At 36.1% G+C, this 21,740-nt stretch overlaps 2 protein-coding genes across 4 annotated transcripts in view; one reads left to right on the top strand and one right to left on the bottom strand.

Moving 5' to 3' along the window:
• The window catches only part of LOC131437528 (GATOR complex protein Iml1), a 29,268-nt gene extending 16,946 nt beyond the window's left edge, over positions 1–12,322 (top strand). For both annotated transcript variants that reach the window (XM_058606932.1, XM_058606931.1), the window contains 2 exons: positions 3,957–4,328; positions 10,950–12,322. In XM_058606932.1, the coding sequence (XP_058462915.1) occupies positions 3,957–4,328; positions 10,950–12,099 (1,522 nt within the window). In that variant the 3' untranslated portion in view covers positions 12,100–12,322. The remainder of the gene's footprint in view (positions 1–3,956; positions 4,329–10,949) is intronic.
• LOC131437529 (sodium/potassium-transporting ATPase subunit beta-1-interacting protein) overlaps positions 12,160–21,740 on the bottom strand; it is a 135,789-nt gene continuing 126,208 nt past the window's right edge. For both annotated transcript variants that reach the window (XM_058606935.1, XM_058606936.1), the window contains one exon: positions 12,160–19,824. In XM_058606935.1, the coding sequence (XP_058462918.1) occupies positions 18,779–19,824 (1,046 nt within the window). In that variant the 3' untranslated portion in view covers positions 12,160–18,778. The remainder of the gene's footprint in view (positions 19,825–21,740) is intronic.

Raw genomic sequence — 21,740 nt, 5'->3', positions numbered from 1 at the left:
GACAATTGATCAAGTTTTAAGCTCAAATCAGTTGTTTTTCAAAGAGCGGCGAATTTTACAAAAGTAAACAAATCGAGTATTTTTCTCCTACCAATAAAGGCTTCAAAATCCTACAATTCTGCCTAAAAATTCGGATTCTACAAAAATCGCAATCTTAGTAATACAAAGAACTATAAAGTGCGAAACTGTCATTTCAATATAAGTTTCACCCTCCGTGTTACAATCCAACGAACAGGGCAATACTTCAATTGCTAGTAAGGAAGAGCGAAACTGTTTATTTTCTTTATTTAAGATAGTTTCCGAACCTTTCACTACTGGAAATAGTAAATGCGAGGATAAAATTACCCGCAGATTAGGCTTAGTCGCGGAAACCAACCTATTTCATGAAAAAAGCACAAGAGCGTAACTTCATATTGCACACAGGAAGCATAGAAGTGAATAAATCAAAAAAGGGCGATACTCTTTTTATGTTGATTTATTTAGAAGGAAAGTGGTAAAATTTGCATGCCTTTTAAAGATAAACCTACATTCAATCAAAAATTAATCTGAGAATATACGATAATTTCTAAATAGGATTTGAAACCAAACTCAAAACATTCATCGATGTTTTTCTCCATTTGGTGTCAATGTTAGATTCGCCCTTCTTTGAAAAACAGCTGAAATGGCTGTCACTTCTGGTTCAGGAGATATATTGGTATAAGTGACGTAGCCGACTTATCGTACATTTTTCATCGGCTGAATTTTCTCGAAGATGACTCAACCAATTTGGATAAACTTAGACTCATTAGAAAACTAACAAAGTCAATCAAATTTGGAAGGATTATGGCGAAAATTTCCGGCTCGAGAGATGTAATGTTATATGTGACATAACCGACAGTTTCCAGTGGTTGTCATTGCAACAAGATGATACAATCGATTTCGAAAGAGTTAGACTCATTTGAAAGTTACAATTAGGTTATTTAATAAGCTCACAATACAAATGGCCGAATCTTACAAATGTTTTAATGAGACAATTTAAATGGCAAGGGAAATGCATTATCACATTTGAATTTTACTTTCGGAACTTTCCACAGCCGTCGAAACGAAACGCAAAATTCAACACGGTGAGTCTTAAACTTTGACATGTGTTTGGTGTCAATACTATTCCACGTAAAATAGTGTAAAATTATTGGAAGGTAAAATCGTGTAAAATTATTGGAACGTGAAATCGTTTAAAATTATTGGAATTGTGTAAAATCTCAAAGAAACTGTCAAACATTTGTGAGGCCAAACCGAAATTTACTTGATTTGAAGCATTCAATACATTTGCATGACTATTGAAGCTGAGGTCAAATAAACGAATAATATTGCGTAAGTTGCGTTCGATTCCCAATCCCACACGTAAGGTCTAGAAGATTATCTCAAACCCCTATAATTGTATATATATCAATTATCTGCCGAGCAGATATCGACTTCTGTGACTCAGTCAAATAATGGACGAACTTTGTGATCTAATGATTCTCGGCTCAAATTTGGAGAGAAAGATTTTTTTTTTATTAATTCAATTTCAAGTCATGTATTTTTTCATATTACGCAATTTCACATGTTCTTGAAAGTAAATTGCGTGACGCTCCATTTATGCGCATCTTGTAAAATGTAAAATCACAAGATTTTTTTCGAACTGTGTATGCTTCAAATAAAATTAACAAATCTGTTGGAATAACACTGAGTAAAAAGACCAAACTTAACGCTTTCGTTACTCTAGTTACTTATACTCTGGATTGGCATATGTTGTATGTTAGGTTTATATTGAATCTTGTGGCATCCAGATACCGTAAGTATGTAGATTACTTTGCGTTTGTATATAATCATTTTAATAATTAAAGTTGTATAAGTTTTCATATTTATGCCATAAAAAATTTATTGTTCATGAAAATTCTTTTTTTCGCTGTGTATATCTGGGAAGTTACTAATCACTTACAATGCTTGTTTCGTGAAATATTTCGATCCGTAGCGCAGGATGAGTTTTTCGATGTGTATGGGGTTATTACTGTCCCAACCATTGTTAAAATCAAAATTTAAATTTGGTTTGACTGTTCAAATGGGTGCATTTTTTGTGTTTTAAAGAAAACTTATCTATATCTAAGCGAAATACTTTTATTTTTCATATAAGGTGAGAAACCTTAAAACGGAACATGTAATCGTACGAACAATGGTTTGCAGATGGACTTCTACAGATCAATCGATTTTAAACAGGTTTTCGATTGCATTAAACTTACTACTTGGAAATATTTTTTGTTTTGTGAAGGGGTTTCTCGTAAATACGAGAACACACTGTCGTCTCTGTAAAGGGAAACCAAGGACAAAATGGAATATTATACATTTCTCACAGATAAAAATATTTTGTGAATTTACATCTATTTTCATGCACATATTTGGAGCAGGTAATTAAACATAAAATTACTTTACAATTCTGTACGTTTCAATACAATTTGATCGCAAAATAAGCGTTAATTGAAAGATACAGTTATATTCATTGAAAATTCAATGCAATTCAATTTAGTTTTGCATCGATGGAGGTTTTCAATCAAAATTTCGATTCAACCCATGTCTATTCCATGTTACTATTGATTTACATCACGTGTAAATTTCATTATTTCTTTCTGTGTTCGTTATTAGTTGAAATTTCAATCTTCAATTCTCTAAAATATATCATTTTATATCGAAAATCTGTTTAAAATCAGTTGAGTTGTTCAAAAGTTGACCACTGTTTGTACGGTTTCATTTTGCGTGTTACTTCCACCGCTATATAGTAAACAAAAACGTAGTCCTACGTAAAACACTGAAAACTGCTGAGTTGATGTTCCACAATATAAGAAGCTGGCCACGTGAGTCTGTTTCCGTCTGTTCGAGTTCCAGATTTCAACCAAACCCGTCATACTAACATACAATTTAAAATTGCATACATTGAATCATAAATCAAATAAACATAGATTTCTCACTGTACGGTGACACTAACAGCACCTCTAGTGACAAACGGGTGTACTTTTTTCCATTAGCTACTGTGGTTGTGTTAAATGCGCAGGCAACTTTTTGCATGCATTTTAGGAGCATTTACGCACCCATTCTCCACCAGACGGTGCTTTTGGTGTCACGGGTTGCTCAACTACATTACTATTACACTGGGAAATCTATGTTTATTTGATTTATGATTGAATTCAAATTGACAACAAATGCCTACTGGGATCCTACGAAGTGAAATTTAGAGAGTATTTGTTAATAACACTAAAATAGTATTTTTCGTTTGGTAGTTTTTGTTCCGCTATCTTTTTAAAAATAGCGGATCGATCGATTTTCCTATGTATTCTTTTCAATTCAGACGTTATTTTTAACCATTCTTATCTTGGAAGAGTTTGTCTCCTTTTGCCATTAACATACGACCCGGTAATCGTTTTCGGAGTAGCAGGGATTGAACTGATTTGTTTGCGGAACCGTTTACTGTTATGTCAATCTTTTTTGCTAAACTAATCTTGATGCGTTATAGTGTTATAATTTATATAATTTTTTTTTATTTGTTTTGTAGGGCCGTTGATAGCACTGTTTCTGCTCGTCTATTGCTTCAGAATTTCTGTTACTTTTGCATCTATTGATCAGTTTTCAGTTTTTATTGCACTTTTCAATTTTAGTTTCCTCAACGGCCGTGTTATCTTCTTTTTTATTGCAGTACGGTGTTTGCGCTAAATTGTATTATATTGGTAATGGCCATGGGCATAGTGCTAACAGTTTGTATCAAGAGCGCAATCATAACAATAATGGTACCAGGTTAGTCATCGCAATTGGTGTAAATTCTCAAAATCATTCAATCATAAGCGCACTAGTTTTCTGGTTGGCTTTGTGGCTAATAGTTTAGCAAAGTTGTTTGTTTTTTTTTGCCATGGGAGGCATGACTCTTACTATCTCATTCTTTCACTTCTTAGCATACTTACCAGATCGGGTTCCAAAGTGCTCGATAAAGCGAACATCCAGGCGACAGTGGCGAACCAAATCAGTTCCGTAGGAGGTAAAACCACAGTCGATGGGATTCCTCTGTCGACACTCAACTCTGCTTCGGAACAAGGTTTACCCGAGGATAGCGATGACTTTTGCACGGAAAGTAGCAAGCTGAAGCAATCAGCAACGCTGCAGGAAATATTCGAAGCCTTTCGAAACCCTGACCACGGAGTTGGATTTCTCGGACCGGCACAGAGTTTGCCTTCGTGCACTTTCGTGTCTTACGACGCCATCACTTGGCTGCAGAACCGAATCGAGGGACCGTCTAATCCGCTGAAGATCTTGGAAGATATGAGAAGGTAAGTGGATAATAGACTGAAGTAGAAAATGTTTTCAACAATCCTTCGATTTGATATACGAAAACGTTTTGTCATCTCGACAGACTGATTCGAATGGTATATGACACACAACCCTCGGTTCAAAACCCGATTTTCATAGTAATTGAATAGTATTTTTTTTATGAGTAAAGTCAAAACACAACCACGGTAACATGTTAACTTACAGTTAGATTTGAAGTAGAGCTGAGCAATTCCACACGAAACCGAAGGTCGTTGCGTATGCGTTCTTTTTGATCAAAGGAGACGATTAGCGTCATAAGTTTGCCATTTTTTCTGTAGCCTTACTTTTGAGAAAGGACTTAGAAAAAATCCTTTGAAAATTTTTATTAATATATATTTTAGAAACGGTGGTTCCGTTCGATTTGGTATCTTCTGCAATGATTTAGGTAATTATAAAGACTATGTAAAAAATTGAGTATCGTTGAAAAACATATAGTTTTGATATTTTTATATGTTGTAGGTAACGTTCAAAATAAGTAGCAGTCTTGATATTACATTCCTTTTGTGTAATATTTGAAAAAAGTTACATATTCCAAAAAAAATGAAAATTTTTGAAAATCATGAAAAAAATTTTTTATATATTCTTCAACAAAATTTTATCAAAGAACGCTAAATTTTCAATCAAATAGATGGTAATTAAAATGTCGCTAAACGCTACCGTCGTCGAGAAATTCGAAGAAAAATTTCTGGATATTTTCCTTTTTGCCTTTCTCATATAGAACGGCTATGCAATCACTGTGAAAACCGACTTTTTAAACGAGGCCCGGAGAGCCGAATGTCATATACCATTCGACTCAGCTCGACGAACTGAGAAAATGTTTGTGTGTCCGTCCGTCCGTGTGTGTGTATGTGTGTATGTATGTAACATAAATATGCACTCACTTTTCTCGGAGACGGCTGACCGAAACTAAGATTCAAATAAAAGGTCTCATGGTCCCATAGCCTGCTATTGAATTTCATCCCGATTCGACTTCCGGTTCCGGAGATATATGTACCAAAAAATGTGAAAAAATATGCACTCATTTTTTTTTCAGAGATGGCTTAACCGATTTTTACAAAATTAAATTCAAATAAAAGGACTATCAGTTCCATAGCCTGCTATTGAATTTTAATTGGATCCGACTTCCGGTTCCGGAGTTACATGATAAAATTAGAGAAGAAGTGTGCACTCATTTTTCTTTGAAACGACTCAACCGATTTTTACAAATCAAGATTCAAGTGAAAGGTCTTATAGTTTCCTAAAAAATTTTAGAACATTTCATCCGGATCCGACTTCCGGTTCCGGAACTAAAGCGTGATAAGTGGAAAATTACCAATTTCATTAGTAGTTTTTCACAAACGATGGTCAAAAAAAGGTGCAAATCCCATAAAAATGTATGATAAATTATTCTAGTTTGCAGAGCTTATTTGTTTGTGTGTATAAACTCTAATTCGGTACTACTGCTCTCCCCTTTTCATGTTTCGAAAGCACCGAAAGTGGTGAAGAAAAACTCCAAAAACAGAACTCACTTCGTTTTCCCTGCGATGCTTGAACCGATTTTCACAAATCATGATTTGAATTGAAGCTCATATTATCTTTAAAAACACTGTGAAATTTCATCCGGATCCGATTTCCGGTTCCGCATGTGTCAATGTGTGATGAGTGTCGAAGTTTTCAAATCGCCATATAGATTGACAATATGTACAACACCGAAAGAAGAAGAAAACACAAAACAAACGATGCTTGCTTTGTTCTATTTCGTACACGCTATGAAGAAATCGAAACTGTTGCGGATGTCTGCTACTAGTGTGTAATATCGGTAAAAGACGGTACTGCAGTTGATAAAAATTTTAGCTTTTCTATGATAAGTTCGATTGAAAGAATAAACGAATGCCATTGAATTCAAATTTATTTGAAAAAAATATGCAATTTTCACAGCCAATAGTACAGTCATACCGTGTCGGTGGTGTAATGATGTCAATAATAATAAATAATAAAATTAATAATCCTACTACTAATAAAAGTAATAGTCCTACTAATTCCTACATACTAGGAAACGAAAATTTGTGTTAGTTGTTCCCTCTTTCACTTTTGAGACCAATCGAAGACTTGCCCTTGTAGCCATGCGTTTTATTGTTCCCTCTAATGCATCCCATGTTCCATTACCACGTGTTGTTGCGAAAAAACCTTTTTTAATCCACCTAGTGGTGTAATGATGCCTTTCTCATATTACTTATATTTTCAAAAAAATCACTAGAAGATTCTGTGAAGATTTTTTTTCAATTTTGAATAAAAGAAGAAATTTTCTTTAGATATAAACTATCATAACCTTTTCAATTTGTAAACAGTTATGTAAAGTTAATAAGAGTTTTTCTTTATTCCGCATCGTCGCACTAAATGATTAAACACACTTTACCCAATAGTTCTGGAACCGGAAGTCGGACCATGATGAAACTAAACAGCAACCTATAAGACTATAGGAGCTTTTCTTTGAACCTGTTTGTGGAAATCGATCATATCATCTCTGAGAAAATTGAGTGAGTTTCGTTTTTAAGTTTTTGACCTCTATTTCCGGTACTTATGGAACCGGGAACTGGGAACCGGTATAACCAAAGTCGGTTCGTTTAGTAAGTAACTTATATAGCCTACAAATTTGAGCCAAATATAGAAGAATGTTAGCCCTTTTTGCATCGTCGCTCTAAATGACGGTGTGCAATTTTAAACACACTTAACCCCACACCCTCCCTTTTTTTGACACATACTCACACGCATACACGCACAGACACATACATTACTAAGCTTGATGAACTGTGTCGGAAGCTATAGAACACTTAGCCTTCTGGGCCAATTTTCACTAGTCAATTTTTCAAGTGATTGCATAAACTTTCTATATGAGAAAGGCAATAAGTTTACTTTTATAGAAAAGCATCGTTATCATGATATTTTAATAACACTAACAAGTAGGTACGAATTGAATAAAAGAAGTAGAAATTTACATTTTTTCACCTGAAAATATAAATTTTAATGTGGCAACCCTGCACGCTATACGGAATTGAACAAAGCACGCTGCGAACGGAGCAAAGCCGTACGCACCCTCGTGTACTAGTTTTGCATCGTCATTTTGAATTACGAGTTGAATGTTTTGACACTCATTGCCCTATAATTTCGAAACCGAAAGTCGAATCAGGATGAAATAGCACAGTATATTTAAAGACAATGAGAGCTGCAATTTGAATCATAATGAAAATCGAGCTAACCGTTGCTGAGAAATCGAGGTGAGCTCTGTTTTTGGAGATTGGTGCTTTCGGAAGCGGAAACCGAGGACTAGTAGTCCCTAAGTAGATATATATATATATATATATATATATATATATATATATATATATATATATATATATATATATATATATATATATATATATATATATATATATATATATATATATATATATATATATATGTATATATATATATATATATATATATATATATATATATATATATATATATATATATATATATATATATATATATATATATATATATATATATATATATATATATATATATATATATATATATATATTGACTAACTAAATCTAGCAACTACATTAATTTAGCAGTAAGTTTTATAAAAGTGTGCACCTCGATTCGCTATCACTTGTGAAGAAATACTCATGAAATTGAAAATTTTCACTAATCGCACTGTAATACCGGAACTGTAAGTCGGATTTGGATTCTTTTTTTTTGAAAGAATTTTAAGACCTTTTATTTGCTTCTTAGTTTGTGAAAATCGGTTAAGAAATGTCCGAGAAAATTGGGTGCGCATTTTTTAATAAGTTTGCACATATTCCCTTGTAATTCCGGAACCGGAAGTCGGATCGACTAACTGAGTCGAATGATATATGACACTCGGCCCTCCGGACCTAAGTTGTAAAGTCGGGTTTCACAGCGATTGCATAGTCTTTTTATATGAGAAAGGCAAAAAGCTATTCAACATTTATGTCATAGTTATTCTTACATTGTTAAATTGTTTATATGCAATTGCTTTTCTTGTTGTATAAAATCAATCAATCGTGACGCAAATCTTCGGAAATAACTACAAAACTCAAATGATTGAACATGTCGTTTCACTTAAAATAAATCGCAAATGGATGAATAGTGGCTTGCTGTGCATTGAAAATTCGCATAAAAAAATCCGCATAACTCTGAAAATTCGCCTTAAAAAACCGCATAACTCTTAAACTTTGCATAAAAAACCGCATAACTCTGAAACTTCGCATAAAAAAACCACAGAAGGGAAACCACATAACTCTGAAAATTCGCATAAAAAACCGCATAACTCTGAAAATTCACATAAAAAACCGCATAACTCTGAAAATTCGCATAAAAAAACCGCATGAAAAAAAAACCTCAGTGTATTCTGAAAATGAGTCACTTTTTTAAATATTACTTCTCTATTCTAAAAATTTTACTGTGTTTGAACTTCAGCTACAACATATCAAAAAATAAAAAATCAATAATACATTTTTTGAGATATTTTTTTTTATTCCATAATATCATTTTTAAGGCACACTGCTTAAGCTCTAAGATGCAAAGGGTATTTTAAAATACAAATTAAGTGTTATTTTTTAAAATAAAAAAAATACTAATCTTTTTTTCAAAATCCTTATAATTACCTTAGCCATTGCAGAAAATATCGATCGAACCCACCAAAATGGTAAACTGATAATGCCAATTTTTTCGTTTGGTTATAAATAACGCTTATGCAAAATTTGAGCCAAACAAAAAAAATCTGTCATTTGCGGTAGAATTGCGAAGAAAATTCGAGGATATCAAATGCACATGAAATAGACAGACGCTGACGTTAACTGAATATGACTGATCGTCTGAGTGGTACTTGCACCTTCATCCTTCAACATCTGGCCTACTTTGCTTTATATATATTCACCCTAATTCTGAATAACGACGTATTCATCGTTCGATTTTGCTAGCGCCCGCATACGCATGGCTGCCAGACGGCTGACTAAACGCTGCCAGCGGGCAAAATATGGCTGGCAGCCATTCTGGTGACCGACTGTCACACCGCTGCCAGACCTTGTGTTTCGTTTGAGGTGATAGGTGAAGATGGGGTAAACGCATTCCCGAGGCATAATGCACCTTTGCGTTTCTCAAAAGTTACCATTTTTTTTACTGAAATTTTAATGAAACTGAAAGTCCGCCATAACAACAGATTACTATAAAACTTTGATAGCGATGGTCATATCTAAAAAAATTATAAAAAACCAATTATGTCTCTGTTATAAATAATTTTTGATGTTCATTCCATAGTAATTTTCTAGGGTGATGGAGGACGATTTTAATTAGGTAACCAGTGAACTTCTTTGCCAATCATTCGGGTTTCTAAAATTAGTTCTAATACAGACGATGTATTTGCAATTTTATAGAAAAATCGTCAAATTTATCGTCTCATATTTTTGGGGGCAAAATGGCCTAAATTGTGTGAGGCAAAATGCTCAAGTAGTCGCTTACAAAAATTATCCATAAGTTATCAATTTAATGAATAATAGTGAACAATCGTCCACCTGGAAAATATTTCGTCAACAAAAAGTCTAAAGCATGTTGCCCCGTGGTTGTCATGAGCTTTAATCCGTTGTTTTGATGGATGTTTACCCGTTGTTTAAGATCATCCTGCCTCTATGTTCAGATAATCGCACATCGCGTAATTGAAATATTTCATGTTTTCCACGATCGGGCGTCATGCCCCGGGTTTTGGAAAATAAGATATTTCATGTATTTTCAATGCATTCAGCGAGTATTTGTACGTAATTTTGAGAAATAATGATTACGGAAGATAGTCATGCATGAAACTCTTCCGTGTTATTCTCTATAGTTAAAATATAGCAACATTTCCTTAGAGGGTGCGTTTTACCCCATCTACCCCTACAACCGTATCCACTAGGAGTTTTCCACATCGAAATCTTTGACATTTTAAACGAAGGTGAAAATATGAAAACGCTCGGCTAACTAAGATACAGGCGGCTATGTTTTGCTAAATTGGATTCGACAGCCGTCACTGAATCAATTTTGGTAGTCGTCTGGTGGCTAGGTAGCCAAAAGGCCGTGCGGGCATTATTACGAATACAAAAGAAATACGATAGAAAAGTCCATACGAAGTTCTTTATAATTATATTTTGAATGTTAGTTTAACTTGTAGTAAGGGTCGTTTTCAAAAAATTTTGATTTAATTTTAAATTTTAATTTTAATATATACCACACAAAATTTGAGTTCTTTTTGCATTTTTACTAAATTCACTAAAAATTTCCATAAATTCTAATAAAGTTATCAAAGTTTTTTAACAATTTATTAAATACGTTGGTCTTATGCCCACATTAACTATATCATCCCCAAATTGCGGAATACGTGCGAAACAAGCTATTATACCAAATTGAAGCAATATTTTGTCAATTCAATAATAAAATAATGCCTAAAAGGGCAATAATAATAAAAAAATTACTATGATATAAGTTTGTTATCGCTTGTTAAATTCGGGTCATCATTTGTATAAACTAGTAACAAACCTACCTTTTATTTTTCACAGAGCTCGCATGATTTGCCATGCATCAGGCGATGCCGAAAAACCGGTAATTCCGGGATTCTGCCTGTACTACATCATGATGCAGGATAAGGAATCACGAGACTACACTCCCCCGCTCGGTGACCTGGAAGCATTTGAGAACGAATGGATGGAAGTGGAGCTCCAGCATCCCGATCTGCAGAAACCAGTTGACCCAATAGATGTCGATGTACCAGCATTCCTGCGTGAAACAATTGATTTGAACGAAGAATTCGTCAATGTTCCTCTGTATAAGCAAACTCATTTGGACATTGACGTGAACAACAAATCCGACCGTACGGAATGGGGACATGCTCGGTATCATCGAAAAATGATTCCGGGTCACGCGTATGAAATCGTAGTGCAATGGATAACTGCTTCGGGACCAATCGTATGCGATCTTATTAGTGGTTGGTCTCGAAGAGCCCAGGGATGCGGGTTTCAGCTTGTATCAATACCAGCAGATCCTCTGGCCGAGCCGATTACGGAAAAAAGTGATCCTTTGCGTGGACCCATATTCGTACCTTTGGACATTGAATGTCTGAAGCAACATAGAAGTTTCCTTTTCGAAGAGTTCAAAAAAGAGACGTGGCTGAAAAGATTGCTTCTGTTTCAGGAAGCGATTGTTACTCGGTTCGGTTTCATGAGATGCGCGGTTGAAACGAAAATTGGATCAAATGAAGCCTCGCTAGTCTATCAATACGTTCATTGCACTGGAAATATGTTCATTCTGGTGACTAATTCTAACCACGGAAAGAAATCCCGCCAAAGACTTACCTCCGGTGGAAGCAGCATAACAAATTTCATTAATCGTTATTCGGCATCATACGAGTCTCAGGTGCAGAATAATATATCCTCCGGTGCACAAGAGTCCTACATAACGCGTCATGTGACCGGTAGTAAAAACAAAGAAGACTGTGAAGTCATCCGACGAACGGGATTTCTCTGGTCCTGGAATCATATGATTCCGAACAAAAAGTGGAAATCGCTGGCGATCGCACAATCGGAAGAGCTGCTTCAGTTGAGAATGTTGAGAGACTTCAAAGACTTTTGCGCCAACAGGGAGGAACGACTGGTGAACTTTTGGGAAGAGTGCTGGGAGGCGAAGGTAAAATCGGCAATGGCAAGAACGTAGGTGGCGTCGAACGGTATCAGCAGTCGGTGATATCATGTAGATAAATGAAACACATTTCAGTTGTTTGTTATCGTCGAATTTTATTCTTCCCAAAATGAGGACGTTTACGTTTGTACAAATTGTTGTTAAAAATGCCATTTTACCTATTAGTTTCGTTTTGTAAACAACTTTTTTATAGAAGAATACATAAAGCTTTGTGATATCGTTACAGCTATTAAATCGAGATTACGGTCTTTGATAGAGCGAAAGAAACTCCGCTGATCTTGTTAAGATCGTTGCACACACTAAATAGTTTTAAAATTATGTTAAATTAAAAGCATTTCAATAAAACCATTAAAATCGTGAACAGGTCATGTACAGTTAAAGTTTTGTAAATTATTTTGTCTTTTCATTTTTTGTTTTCTGCTGTGATGGCTTACCATCACATCGATCGTGCTTTGGTATCACAAAGATGTTAATTAATTTCAATCACTAGTAGTTTTGTTGTTTTTCGTTTTCCTTGACGAACTGTTTTATCTGCTTATTTACACTGATTGTGAAGATAATTTGGCAAGACAGTCTATAGTGCCACATTGTTGGGAGTAATATATCACAAACGCACATGTGCTCAATAGAACATTAGTAATTAATGGTAGGATTATAACGAAATTTTTTATATGTTTCACCTTGTTTGGATTAACAAGTCAGAAACTGATTTATTTTCCTTCCGACACTAAAAGTAGGACCTAGTACAAATTCTCAAGGTGGACCAAAACATACTTTTATTGTTGCGGAAACGTTGCCGCTGTGCAATGGAAACGGGTAAGTATAGTTAATTATTTGATCATAAAAAAGAGAATTTTCGGTGTTTCTTTCAAAACACTGTGTTGAGTCGGGCATAGCATGATTTTAGGGCACGATTTCCAATCAGTTTTTAAAAACAACCCTCAATTTTTGCTGCAAATTTAACTCCGCACTTCTGATTTTTTCGATGCGTATTTAATTACGGTTTTGCGTGGAACCCAGTCATTGTTTCGGCCTCTAAACTGCTGACAATTGTGTGAATTTGAGTGAGCTAGTTCCGATTTCAAGCAAAAGTGACATCAAAAGGGACCTTTTTGAGGCCTCAGAATGAGTGTTCTTTGGTAATAAACTGCGATTCTGATTTTTTTTTCATTTCGAAGACACGTGTTCGGAATTTTCAATTTAGCTTTTGAAGATGAAAAAAGCTCTCGTGATCTTGAAACACCTGTAGAATGATTTGTTAAGTTTGTTGGGTTTTTCGAAAAACGACACTTCTCCGGAATATGCCAATTTTTTATTCAAAGTAATAATTTTATAAATTTACACATTTCGCAATCTCTAGGCAAAATATGGAGACAATTAATTTAAAGATCCATTTGATAACTTACCTAAAAAGTCGTACGGAACGAGATCTAGAAGTACGAATAGTGCGATAATATTTAATAATCAAGTAGGACGGCGCACTATCATCATGCAAATTATTAGTTTGTTTTCGGCAGTAATCCTCATTGAATATTTGATTACGTTTTAAAAACTCGTAGTATACCACATCACGCTGTTCTCGTGAATGAGATTTACTTGAAACGAAACTCGACATATGACACTAAAATTTCAAAGAAATTTTACTGGTGTATTTTTGAAATTTAATGTCAACAGAAAAAAGTCGGGTGGATAATGTCGAAGACATATCGGGATGACGCGAATACGAATCAAACTGATACTTTCTGCACACTTCTCAATTTCAAAAATCTTTCACGTTCGTTGATTGATTGTATGAATAGTTCAAGTTATCACTTCGTTGCTTCCAGAATTGTAACGGTGCATCTAAGGTGAAGGTGGAATAATTTTATCACACGGTTAAATACAGGAGACCTAACGAGAGCAAAACCAATACACCCACTGTAACTCAAAATTTGAGATATTTCATTGGGATCGATTTAGGGTTTTTAAAAGAATCGAATTGTTGGATTTTTTTCATGTTAAATAAATTCGTTTGCATCTCACATCATATCGGCTCTATCGCTTTTCAATAGATCTCAGCTTTCTGTTGATGAGAAGATGAACAATGCAATATGTAGTCTCCAGTCACTTGGCTCTAACTACTGAAAAGTTCATCCTAAATTTTCGATCACAGTTCCGATTCCATGGAAAAAGATTGATTTTGCTATCTTTGGAAAAACTATGTGGATATTCGATATCAAAAGTTTATCACTCTCATGGAAAAGGCACCCCACAGTAACGAAGGATTTAGTCGTGTCAGAATGACACTAGTGACATCTAAACGTGAAATCGAAAAACTTCAAATTTTTCAGATCTAGTATTCTTTCGCAATTTATTTCCCAAAAAAATCCGCTCACCCTCACGCCTCTAGAGAAAAGAACTCATTTAATGTGATAAATATATCACATGACTCATATCAGAGCACACTGCGTTATTTAGAAGGTTTGCATTTCAACTCCATTTGAACGTCCTAAGTAAACCTAGATTTTCCACTGTACGGAGACACTAGTGAGAAGTGGGTGTGCGTTTTGCATAAGGGAATCACTGTGAAAACCGACTTTTGATTCGAGGCCTGAAGGTCTAAGTGGCATATATCTTTCGATTCAGCACGACGAATTGAGAAAATGTCTGTATGCATGTATGTGTCAAAAATATGCACTCACTTGAACCGAGATAATTGATCCAGTGTTAACAAACTTAGGCTCAAATAGAAGCCACTCTTGCCCTATAGATATTTTTTGAACTTCCGGTTCCGGAATTACAATGGAAAGTGTACGAGAAATTGCACAAAATATGCACTCACTTTTTTCCGAGATGGCTTAACCGATTTTAACAAACTTAAGCTCAAATAAAAGCCACTCTTGTCCCAGAAATTTTTTAATGGATCTGGCTTCCGGTTCCGGAATTACAGGGGGGCGAGTTAAAAAAACTGCAAACTGAATAGTTTGCTTTTATAGAAGAATGATAAAGGTGAGCTAATTTCTCAAAAATAGTACATAAATTGCTCTGTTTCACAGGTCTGGTAAGTTGACGCAGAAAATCATGTCGGATATACTGGTTGCGGAATCCGTGTTGATGGTTCAGAGCAGTTACAACTAGGTTTTTACCCAAGCCATCTATACCGTTGTATAACTTCAACCTTCAGCTACAATTCCAAACCTGTAGTTTGGAAAAATAAGCATTAATTTCCGTAAAAAGTTGCGATGAAGTGACCAACCCAAAACCCATAATTTCAGAAGCTGCGCGGGGCTAAGTCGGACATTCTACGGGGCGAAACCGGACACTTCTTGGAAATTTAAAAAACACTCATTATACCTAGGTTTATTAGGCCCATTTTTCTACCCAGTTGTGTAGCTTCAACTTTTAACTACAATTTCCAATTCATGACATGGAAAAACATGCGTTAGTTATGGTACCAAGCCACCATGAATTGATCAACCCAAAATACAATATTCAGGAACTGCGGGAGTAAACGTCCCTATAGAGCTATACCGGACTATGAAATTTCACACAAAAGTAGAGAACGAACACAAAAAAAATGCATGAAATCGTGTGGATAATTTTCGTTGAAACCTGTGTTGGTGATTGCCGAAAATTTGACAGAAGCTGCTATATTGCTATCTATATTGTATACAACATTTTCAATCCGGTAGAAGATGCAACAAGAACTCGAGTCTCTCAATGCATGAACCGTAAGAGAATTTTGCTACATTTCTTCGCTCCACTTCATACTCTGAGTATTTCACGCCCTTAAAAAAAATTTACAATCTGATAATGATCGTTGTTGTGTGGAATTTCCCAAGAGAGAATCGCAAGTTGACAATTATCGCAGAAAATCGAATCGATGATTCAACTTGATGATTCTCATACTAGGTTGCAATATTTCAAAACCCTTGTGTAGAGCATTCACAGACAGTTTCATAGACACAACTTATACAAAGGTTATATGCACATAGTTAGAATAAGCGGCAATAATAAAATGATTCTATCGCAATCATCCACAGCCCATACCGAATCGGATCGCGAAACGAGAATAAGCGACCGTTTGTTGCTTCAGAGAGAATCCCCACAGTAGCGTGCTAACCTTTGATTCTCAAAAATGTCATCGAGAGAAATTCGCTCTCGCACTGGTGTCGATTCTATGTCAAATGAGCCATACCGGGTTTTTGTTATTGCGACGATAGCCGTCTCTCTTCAATGGCACTGATTCAATCGTGTGAAGACTTGCCAGTGAGCGTTCTTTGATACGATAAAAGCCATCCTTGGTTGAAATTGACTTTAAAGTCTATATTGAAGACTATTTGATTGCCTCGTTACATATAATGAACGTTTTGATTGAATTTATAGTAAACTTAGTTTCAAAAAGCGATAGGAAGTAAAATTGAAATATAGATATCAATATTTAGGTATGTTTAAGAATCCGCTAAGAATTTCAAGTCAAATTATGTGCCCAATTGAGCCTACCTCTTTTTTGTCCGGTTTAGTTCCACACAGACAATTCATTTTCGAGACTCAATAATAATTTTATTTTCCACGTAATCGAAAGCACTCAATAATCACTGGATTCAGCATGAAATAAACATTTGAAAGCACTAACCAGACTGTCAATGACTATGCACAGGGATCTAATATACTCAAAAAATTAGAAAAATAAACTGTAAAAAATGTACGTACTTTTGACACGATTGACACCAAACTGAATTGACTCAGCGTCATCCACCTAACTGGCGTCTATCTGTCACATGAAATCGCGTTTATAAAATCAATTCATGGATCGGAACAACAGCTGGTTTAGAAGATATTTAAGCTATCCGATTTAACCTCGTTCCCGGACTAGCCCCAGTCTCCAATACAAATAATAAATCCGATTTTTTTTCATCGATATGTGACAATAGATGAAACATGGATCCAACGGCATCGAGATGAGAGATGCTTTGGAATGATTGTATCACTCTTGAAAGTGATTACTTTGATGAAAAAATCGATTTTTGGCAAAAAATGTGTTTTTCTTATGTCGTTTTCGCTTGATGCCAAACCTAACCCAGTTTCCACCCTAACTGCTGTCAAACCGTTTGTTTGAAGCTAGATTCGAACCTAGTTCAATTTTGTTGAATTGAAAATAGAGTCAGCTTCGAATCTGGTTTTTATATCAGGTTTGCCCAAACCCCCGTTGCTAAGTGCGAACCCAACATAGTTTCGTGATGCACTGGAAGTTAGATAGGAAGCAATTTTCAAACGTCTACGAATTAAGGAAAAATATTCAGATAGAAAAAAAAAGATGATATTGGTCCACGATCTGTTGCACCTTCGCACAAGTCGTAAGACGATCGCGACACATTGAGAAGTGTTTGACAACATCCACAAAGAGTTCGATCTAACTGGTCAAACGATCACTGGCTATATCGAAGTTTTGAAGCATTTGATGGCCAGAATCCTCGACCCGAACATCGCGATCCAGAGAAATTTGGCTTGTTGCACGACAATGCACCGAATCACAATTCAAATATTGTTCGTCAGTTTTCGGTCCGAAATCAAGTCTGTGTGTTGGACCACTCACCGTATTCACCTGATTTGGCGCCGTGTGACTTCTCTTTGTTTCCTAAGTTGAAGTTGAAAGGATGCTTTTTTGAAGATGTTGAGACATTAAAACGGCTTCGACACGAGCACTGGAGGCTATTCCACAAAATGAGCTGGAACACGCATTTGAATCACTATTGAATCGCTGTAAGAAATGTATAAAAATCGAAGGAAGAATACTTCGAATAATAAATTTGAAAAACTAAAAAATCTGGTTTATTTTGCGATTCATGGAATCAGTCTCGAACCTTAGTGATAGAATAGCGTTGTGAACGATCGAATAATTTATTTGGCGTATGGAAAAATAGCTTTTATTGAAAATACTGAAGCAGTTTTTCTCGCTGCTGTTAAGTAAAAAATTAATAAAGCGATCAGTTCAACTAGAGATGATTGAATTATTGTCAAACAAACAATGCTCGAAAGGATGTTTTTGACGCTACCGGACTTCATTTGATCCCCAGCCCGTCATTGGCAATAACTTTTTATTATAAAAAAGAATGCAAATCCCGAGGTCTTTATTTTTTCACCAACGCTGAGAGTACTTCTTCTACTAATGATTCATCCTTCATGACACTTGACAGAATATATGAGGCTAAATAAAAACTTTTCTAAAAACAACAAACTCTTTCCATTCCCGAACAATCCTTTCAAGTTCCTTATTCTATTCCGGCGACTGTTGCAAGTACCAGGTTTCATGACGCACTATTCTATAGTCTTTCGTGTGTGCTGTAAAATATTTTTCCTAGATACATTTTCATTTAAGAAAGTTAAAATTATTCGAGATCAAAATAAAACATATCGTTAGCCGGATTTGTTCAGCCAGTCAGTATCGGACAAAATAGTTCGTTGTATCAGTGTAATGACATTTAAAAAATTGTTAGTCACTTAATATTTTTATTTACAAAGCTCATTTCGTTGTTATCTTTTCTTGCGCATTCAGATCATTCACTAACAGTGCCAGGATACTACTATCTACACAACCCTCAGTTACCGAATACTTTAGGACGGAATTATACCATATTTCGGTATTCTAAAAAGCCCCATCTGTTTGCAGTCGAAAGTTGTATTAATCTACGTCCCCGGTTTTTTTTCTATCTATTTACATTGTGGTCTCCGAATCCGGCGGCGTGTGATAGTTGAGATTGTATGCCGGAGGTCCACTGTTAAGGAACTGCATCGCACGTAAACTTTCTCGCGAAACGGATCGTCGGTGAGGCAACTGCGGAATTGCCATCGGATCGCTGCTGACTCCGGAGGTCGATTGGGGTTGCTGTTGTTGTTGTTGCTGCTGCTGCTGTAGATTAACTTGCTGTGGTTGATTAGTTAGACTTGCGAATACATTTTCTGTCGTGGTACCACCAGCTTGGTTTATATTAAGATTCGTGCCGGGTGTGGCATATGAACTAAGAGGTCGAGTTCCGTGGAAATTCGAATAACTGGAACGGACGGACGGAGGACGATTGTTTGTGTAGTACTCGTCATTCAACTCTGGGCTGTGGTTCAGGTTGGAAGTTGAGTGTTGATACGTTGGATTAGAATGGCCACCCGGATTTCCAGATGCCCAAGAGGTCTGTTGCTGTAGGAGGGGTGACGAGGAATTCATGTTGTAATAGATAGGATCAATCGGACTGCCATCGGGTAATGTTGGAGTGTGCGTGTTGTGTCGGGGTGGATGATTGAAAGTGTTAAGGTTATTTGATTGGGCTTTACTGAAATTGTTCAGCATCGATGCAGTGCTGTGGCTCATGATGTAGTCATTGTTCAGGGATTTAAGATTGGATTCGGTTAGATCGGGATTTTTGTTGTGCACAAATTGAGGGAATGTTTTCGTCAGTGTCATCGTTCCGGCACTCTGTTGGTTCATCAATTTGGTTACCGGGTTTTGGTGGATTTTCCGGCGGGAGCTTCTCGCACTACTCCGGTGGTTGGAGTGACTCCGCCGGCTGGTCGTACTCTGGCGGCTTGTAGTGCCACGTTGCATCACAGATCGTCGCTTGACACGGCGTGGAGTCATCGGTTTAGGGCTAAGCGACTGACCCCGCAGATCATCGTCGTCGTGGGCCCCCCGAATCGCGTCTACCGGGCGGCTGAACTCGATCGAATAGAGCGATTGACGGTGCTTGGATTTTTTGCTATTTCTGCTGGCTGTGAGTGGATCGCGCCGTGGTTCCGGAAAAGAAAGAGACCAGGGAGAAAAAAAAACGGGGACAGAAAGAAAATTGCCGAATTAGTGTGTGGAAGTTGATTATTTACATTCTAAGCTGTAGGTTGGTGGTTTTTGCCGGAAGAATTGCTTATGTATCCAATAGTCCGAATTGTGTTACCTTGTGATATCTGTTTTTTTGTTGTTGGAGAATTCGAAAAAGTTGAAGCTGAGTTCTAGGCCTACGAAACAACTGAAAATCTAATAAACATTGTTCAAAACAAAAAAAGCAATAGTTGCAGATAACCAACATGTTTTTTTTTAATTCGAAAATTTAAAAATTTATGTTTTTATATTTGTGTTTATTTTCTCCATTAAGGGCTAAGGCCAATGTGTTTTAGGGTGATTTAGAGGGCTATTTTCACGCTTCAAATCTGATATTCTCAGAAACGGTGACGAATATCAAAAAACCCAACTGACAATCTCTTAGAAAAGTAGTTTAGTTTATTCTGTGCAAATTTCAGAATGATTCATTGACTTTAGCGGTCGGGAAAGTCTTTTTTCTGAAGGAAGAATTGCAAAGCTGAAAACGGCAACTTTTAAATTGTTCATTGAATATCCCGCCTTCAAAAGCATGGATCTAAAAATCTATCCTGACAATGTCTAGATAATTTAATTTAGATACGATTAGTGCATAAAACATATATGTTGTCGCAATAAAAATGAAGTGAATGTTGTTTTTGTAAAGGTCAGTCGATTTTTATGTACGCACCATTGTTTCTGCTCCAGTTTCCTGGTACCGGAACGAAAAATGAGAGTGAAATAAAATCGGCTCAGCAAGGCTGCCAAACAAGCGGTAGCTTTATTGGATGCAGACACATTTTATGCAAACTTGTAACTGAAAACTTTTCTGGTCACCCGGCCCATCGAGAGTCGTGGTTATACGCGACCTACTGGCCTCAGCCCTTAAAGTTCAGTTTCAATTGTAATACAGTATTTGATATAATGTGATTTGAATCTTCCACTTAATATGAAGTTTTTGAAATTGACTAAATCGGTCGATATAATTTTTTTAAGCAGTTTGCTCAACAATGTTCTATTTAAAATTTAATACTCTTTTATCTGAAGTAAAATTTTTGTTTAAATCGATCAAGCAGTTCTTCGCACACCGGCTTGACAGTTTATCCCATTTTGAGCAATCATATCTCAGGTACAGCTCGATATTTTTACATGAAATTTACTTCAGCACCTAGCATAGTGGCGATCGTAGCGGCATCTGCAAGTGTTTGCCTAGCTACTCATTCTCAATTTTACATACAGTTGATATGCGAGCCAGTATATCTGTTCTCTGTGCCTACTGTTTGATTGTGACATTCGCTATCCAGTTGTGAAAATGAATTCGAAATAAGAGGAGCAACGCGTAAAAATTTTGCCCGGGCATAGCGAAAATTCGAACTATTCACAAGCTAAGTTGGCCAAATTTTTTAATGTTACCATATCAACTGTCGACAGTCGGAAAAATAGAATCGGGCAAAATTCAGGAACCGGAGGTCGCAAAAATTGAGAGAAGAATGAATAGCTGTTTCAAGCGGAACCCCAATCTCTCCGTTCGAGATGCAGCTGCTATACATGGGGATGCTGAAGAAGTTAGATTGCGTGATAATGCGTTTGACATTAGCACCTCGCTTATTTTCTACTTCAATACTCTTTGAACTACCAAACAAAGTCAGGGTACCACATTGACCTTTTGTTTCAACGGATTTTGTAGCCGATTCGTGTGAGTGGACTAGGTACTAACACTAAGAACAGGCATCCAAGTTTTTTTACGCAGATTTTTTATACGCGGTTTTGTACGCAGATTCCCGAAGTTTCGCAATAATTTTACGCGGATTTCTGATTTTTCGGATCCCGCTAATTT

The sequence above is a fragment of the Malaya genurostris genome, chromosome 3, assembly GCF_030247185.1.
Source record: "Malaya genurostris strain Urasoe2022 chromosome 3, Malgen_1.1, whole genome shotgun sequence".
Taxonomy (NCBI): Eukaryota; Metazoa; Arthropoda; class Insecta; order Diptera; family Culicidae; genus Malaya; species Malaya genurostris.
Note: the sequence above shows the minus strand (reverse complement) of the source record. Positions and strands in the feature narration are given on the sequence as shown.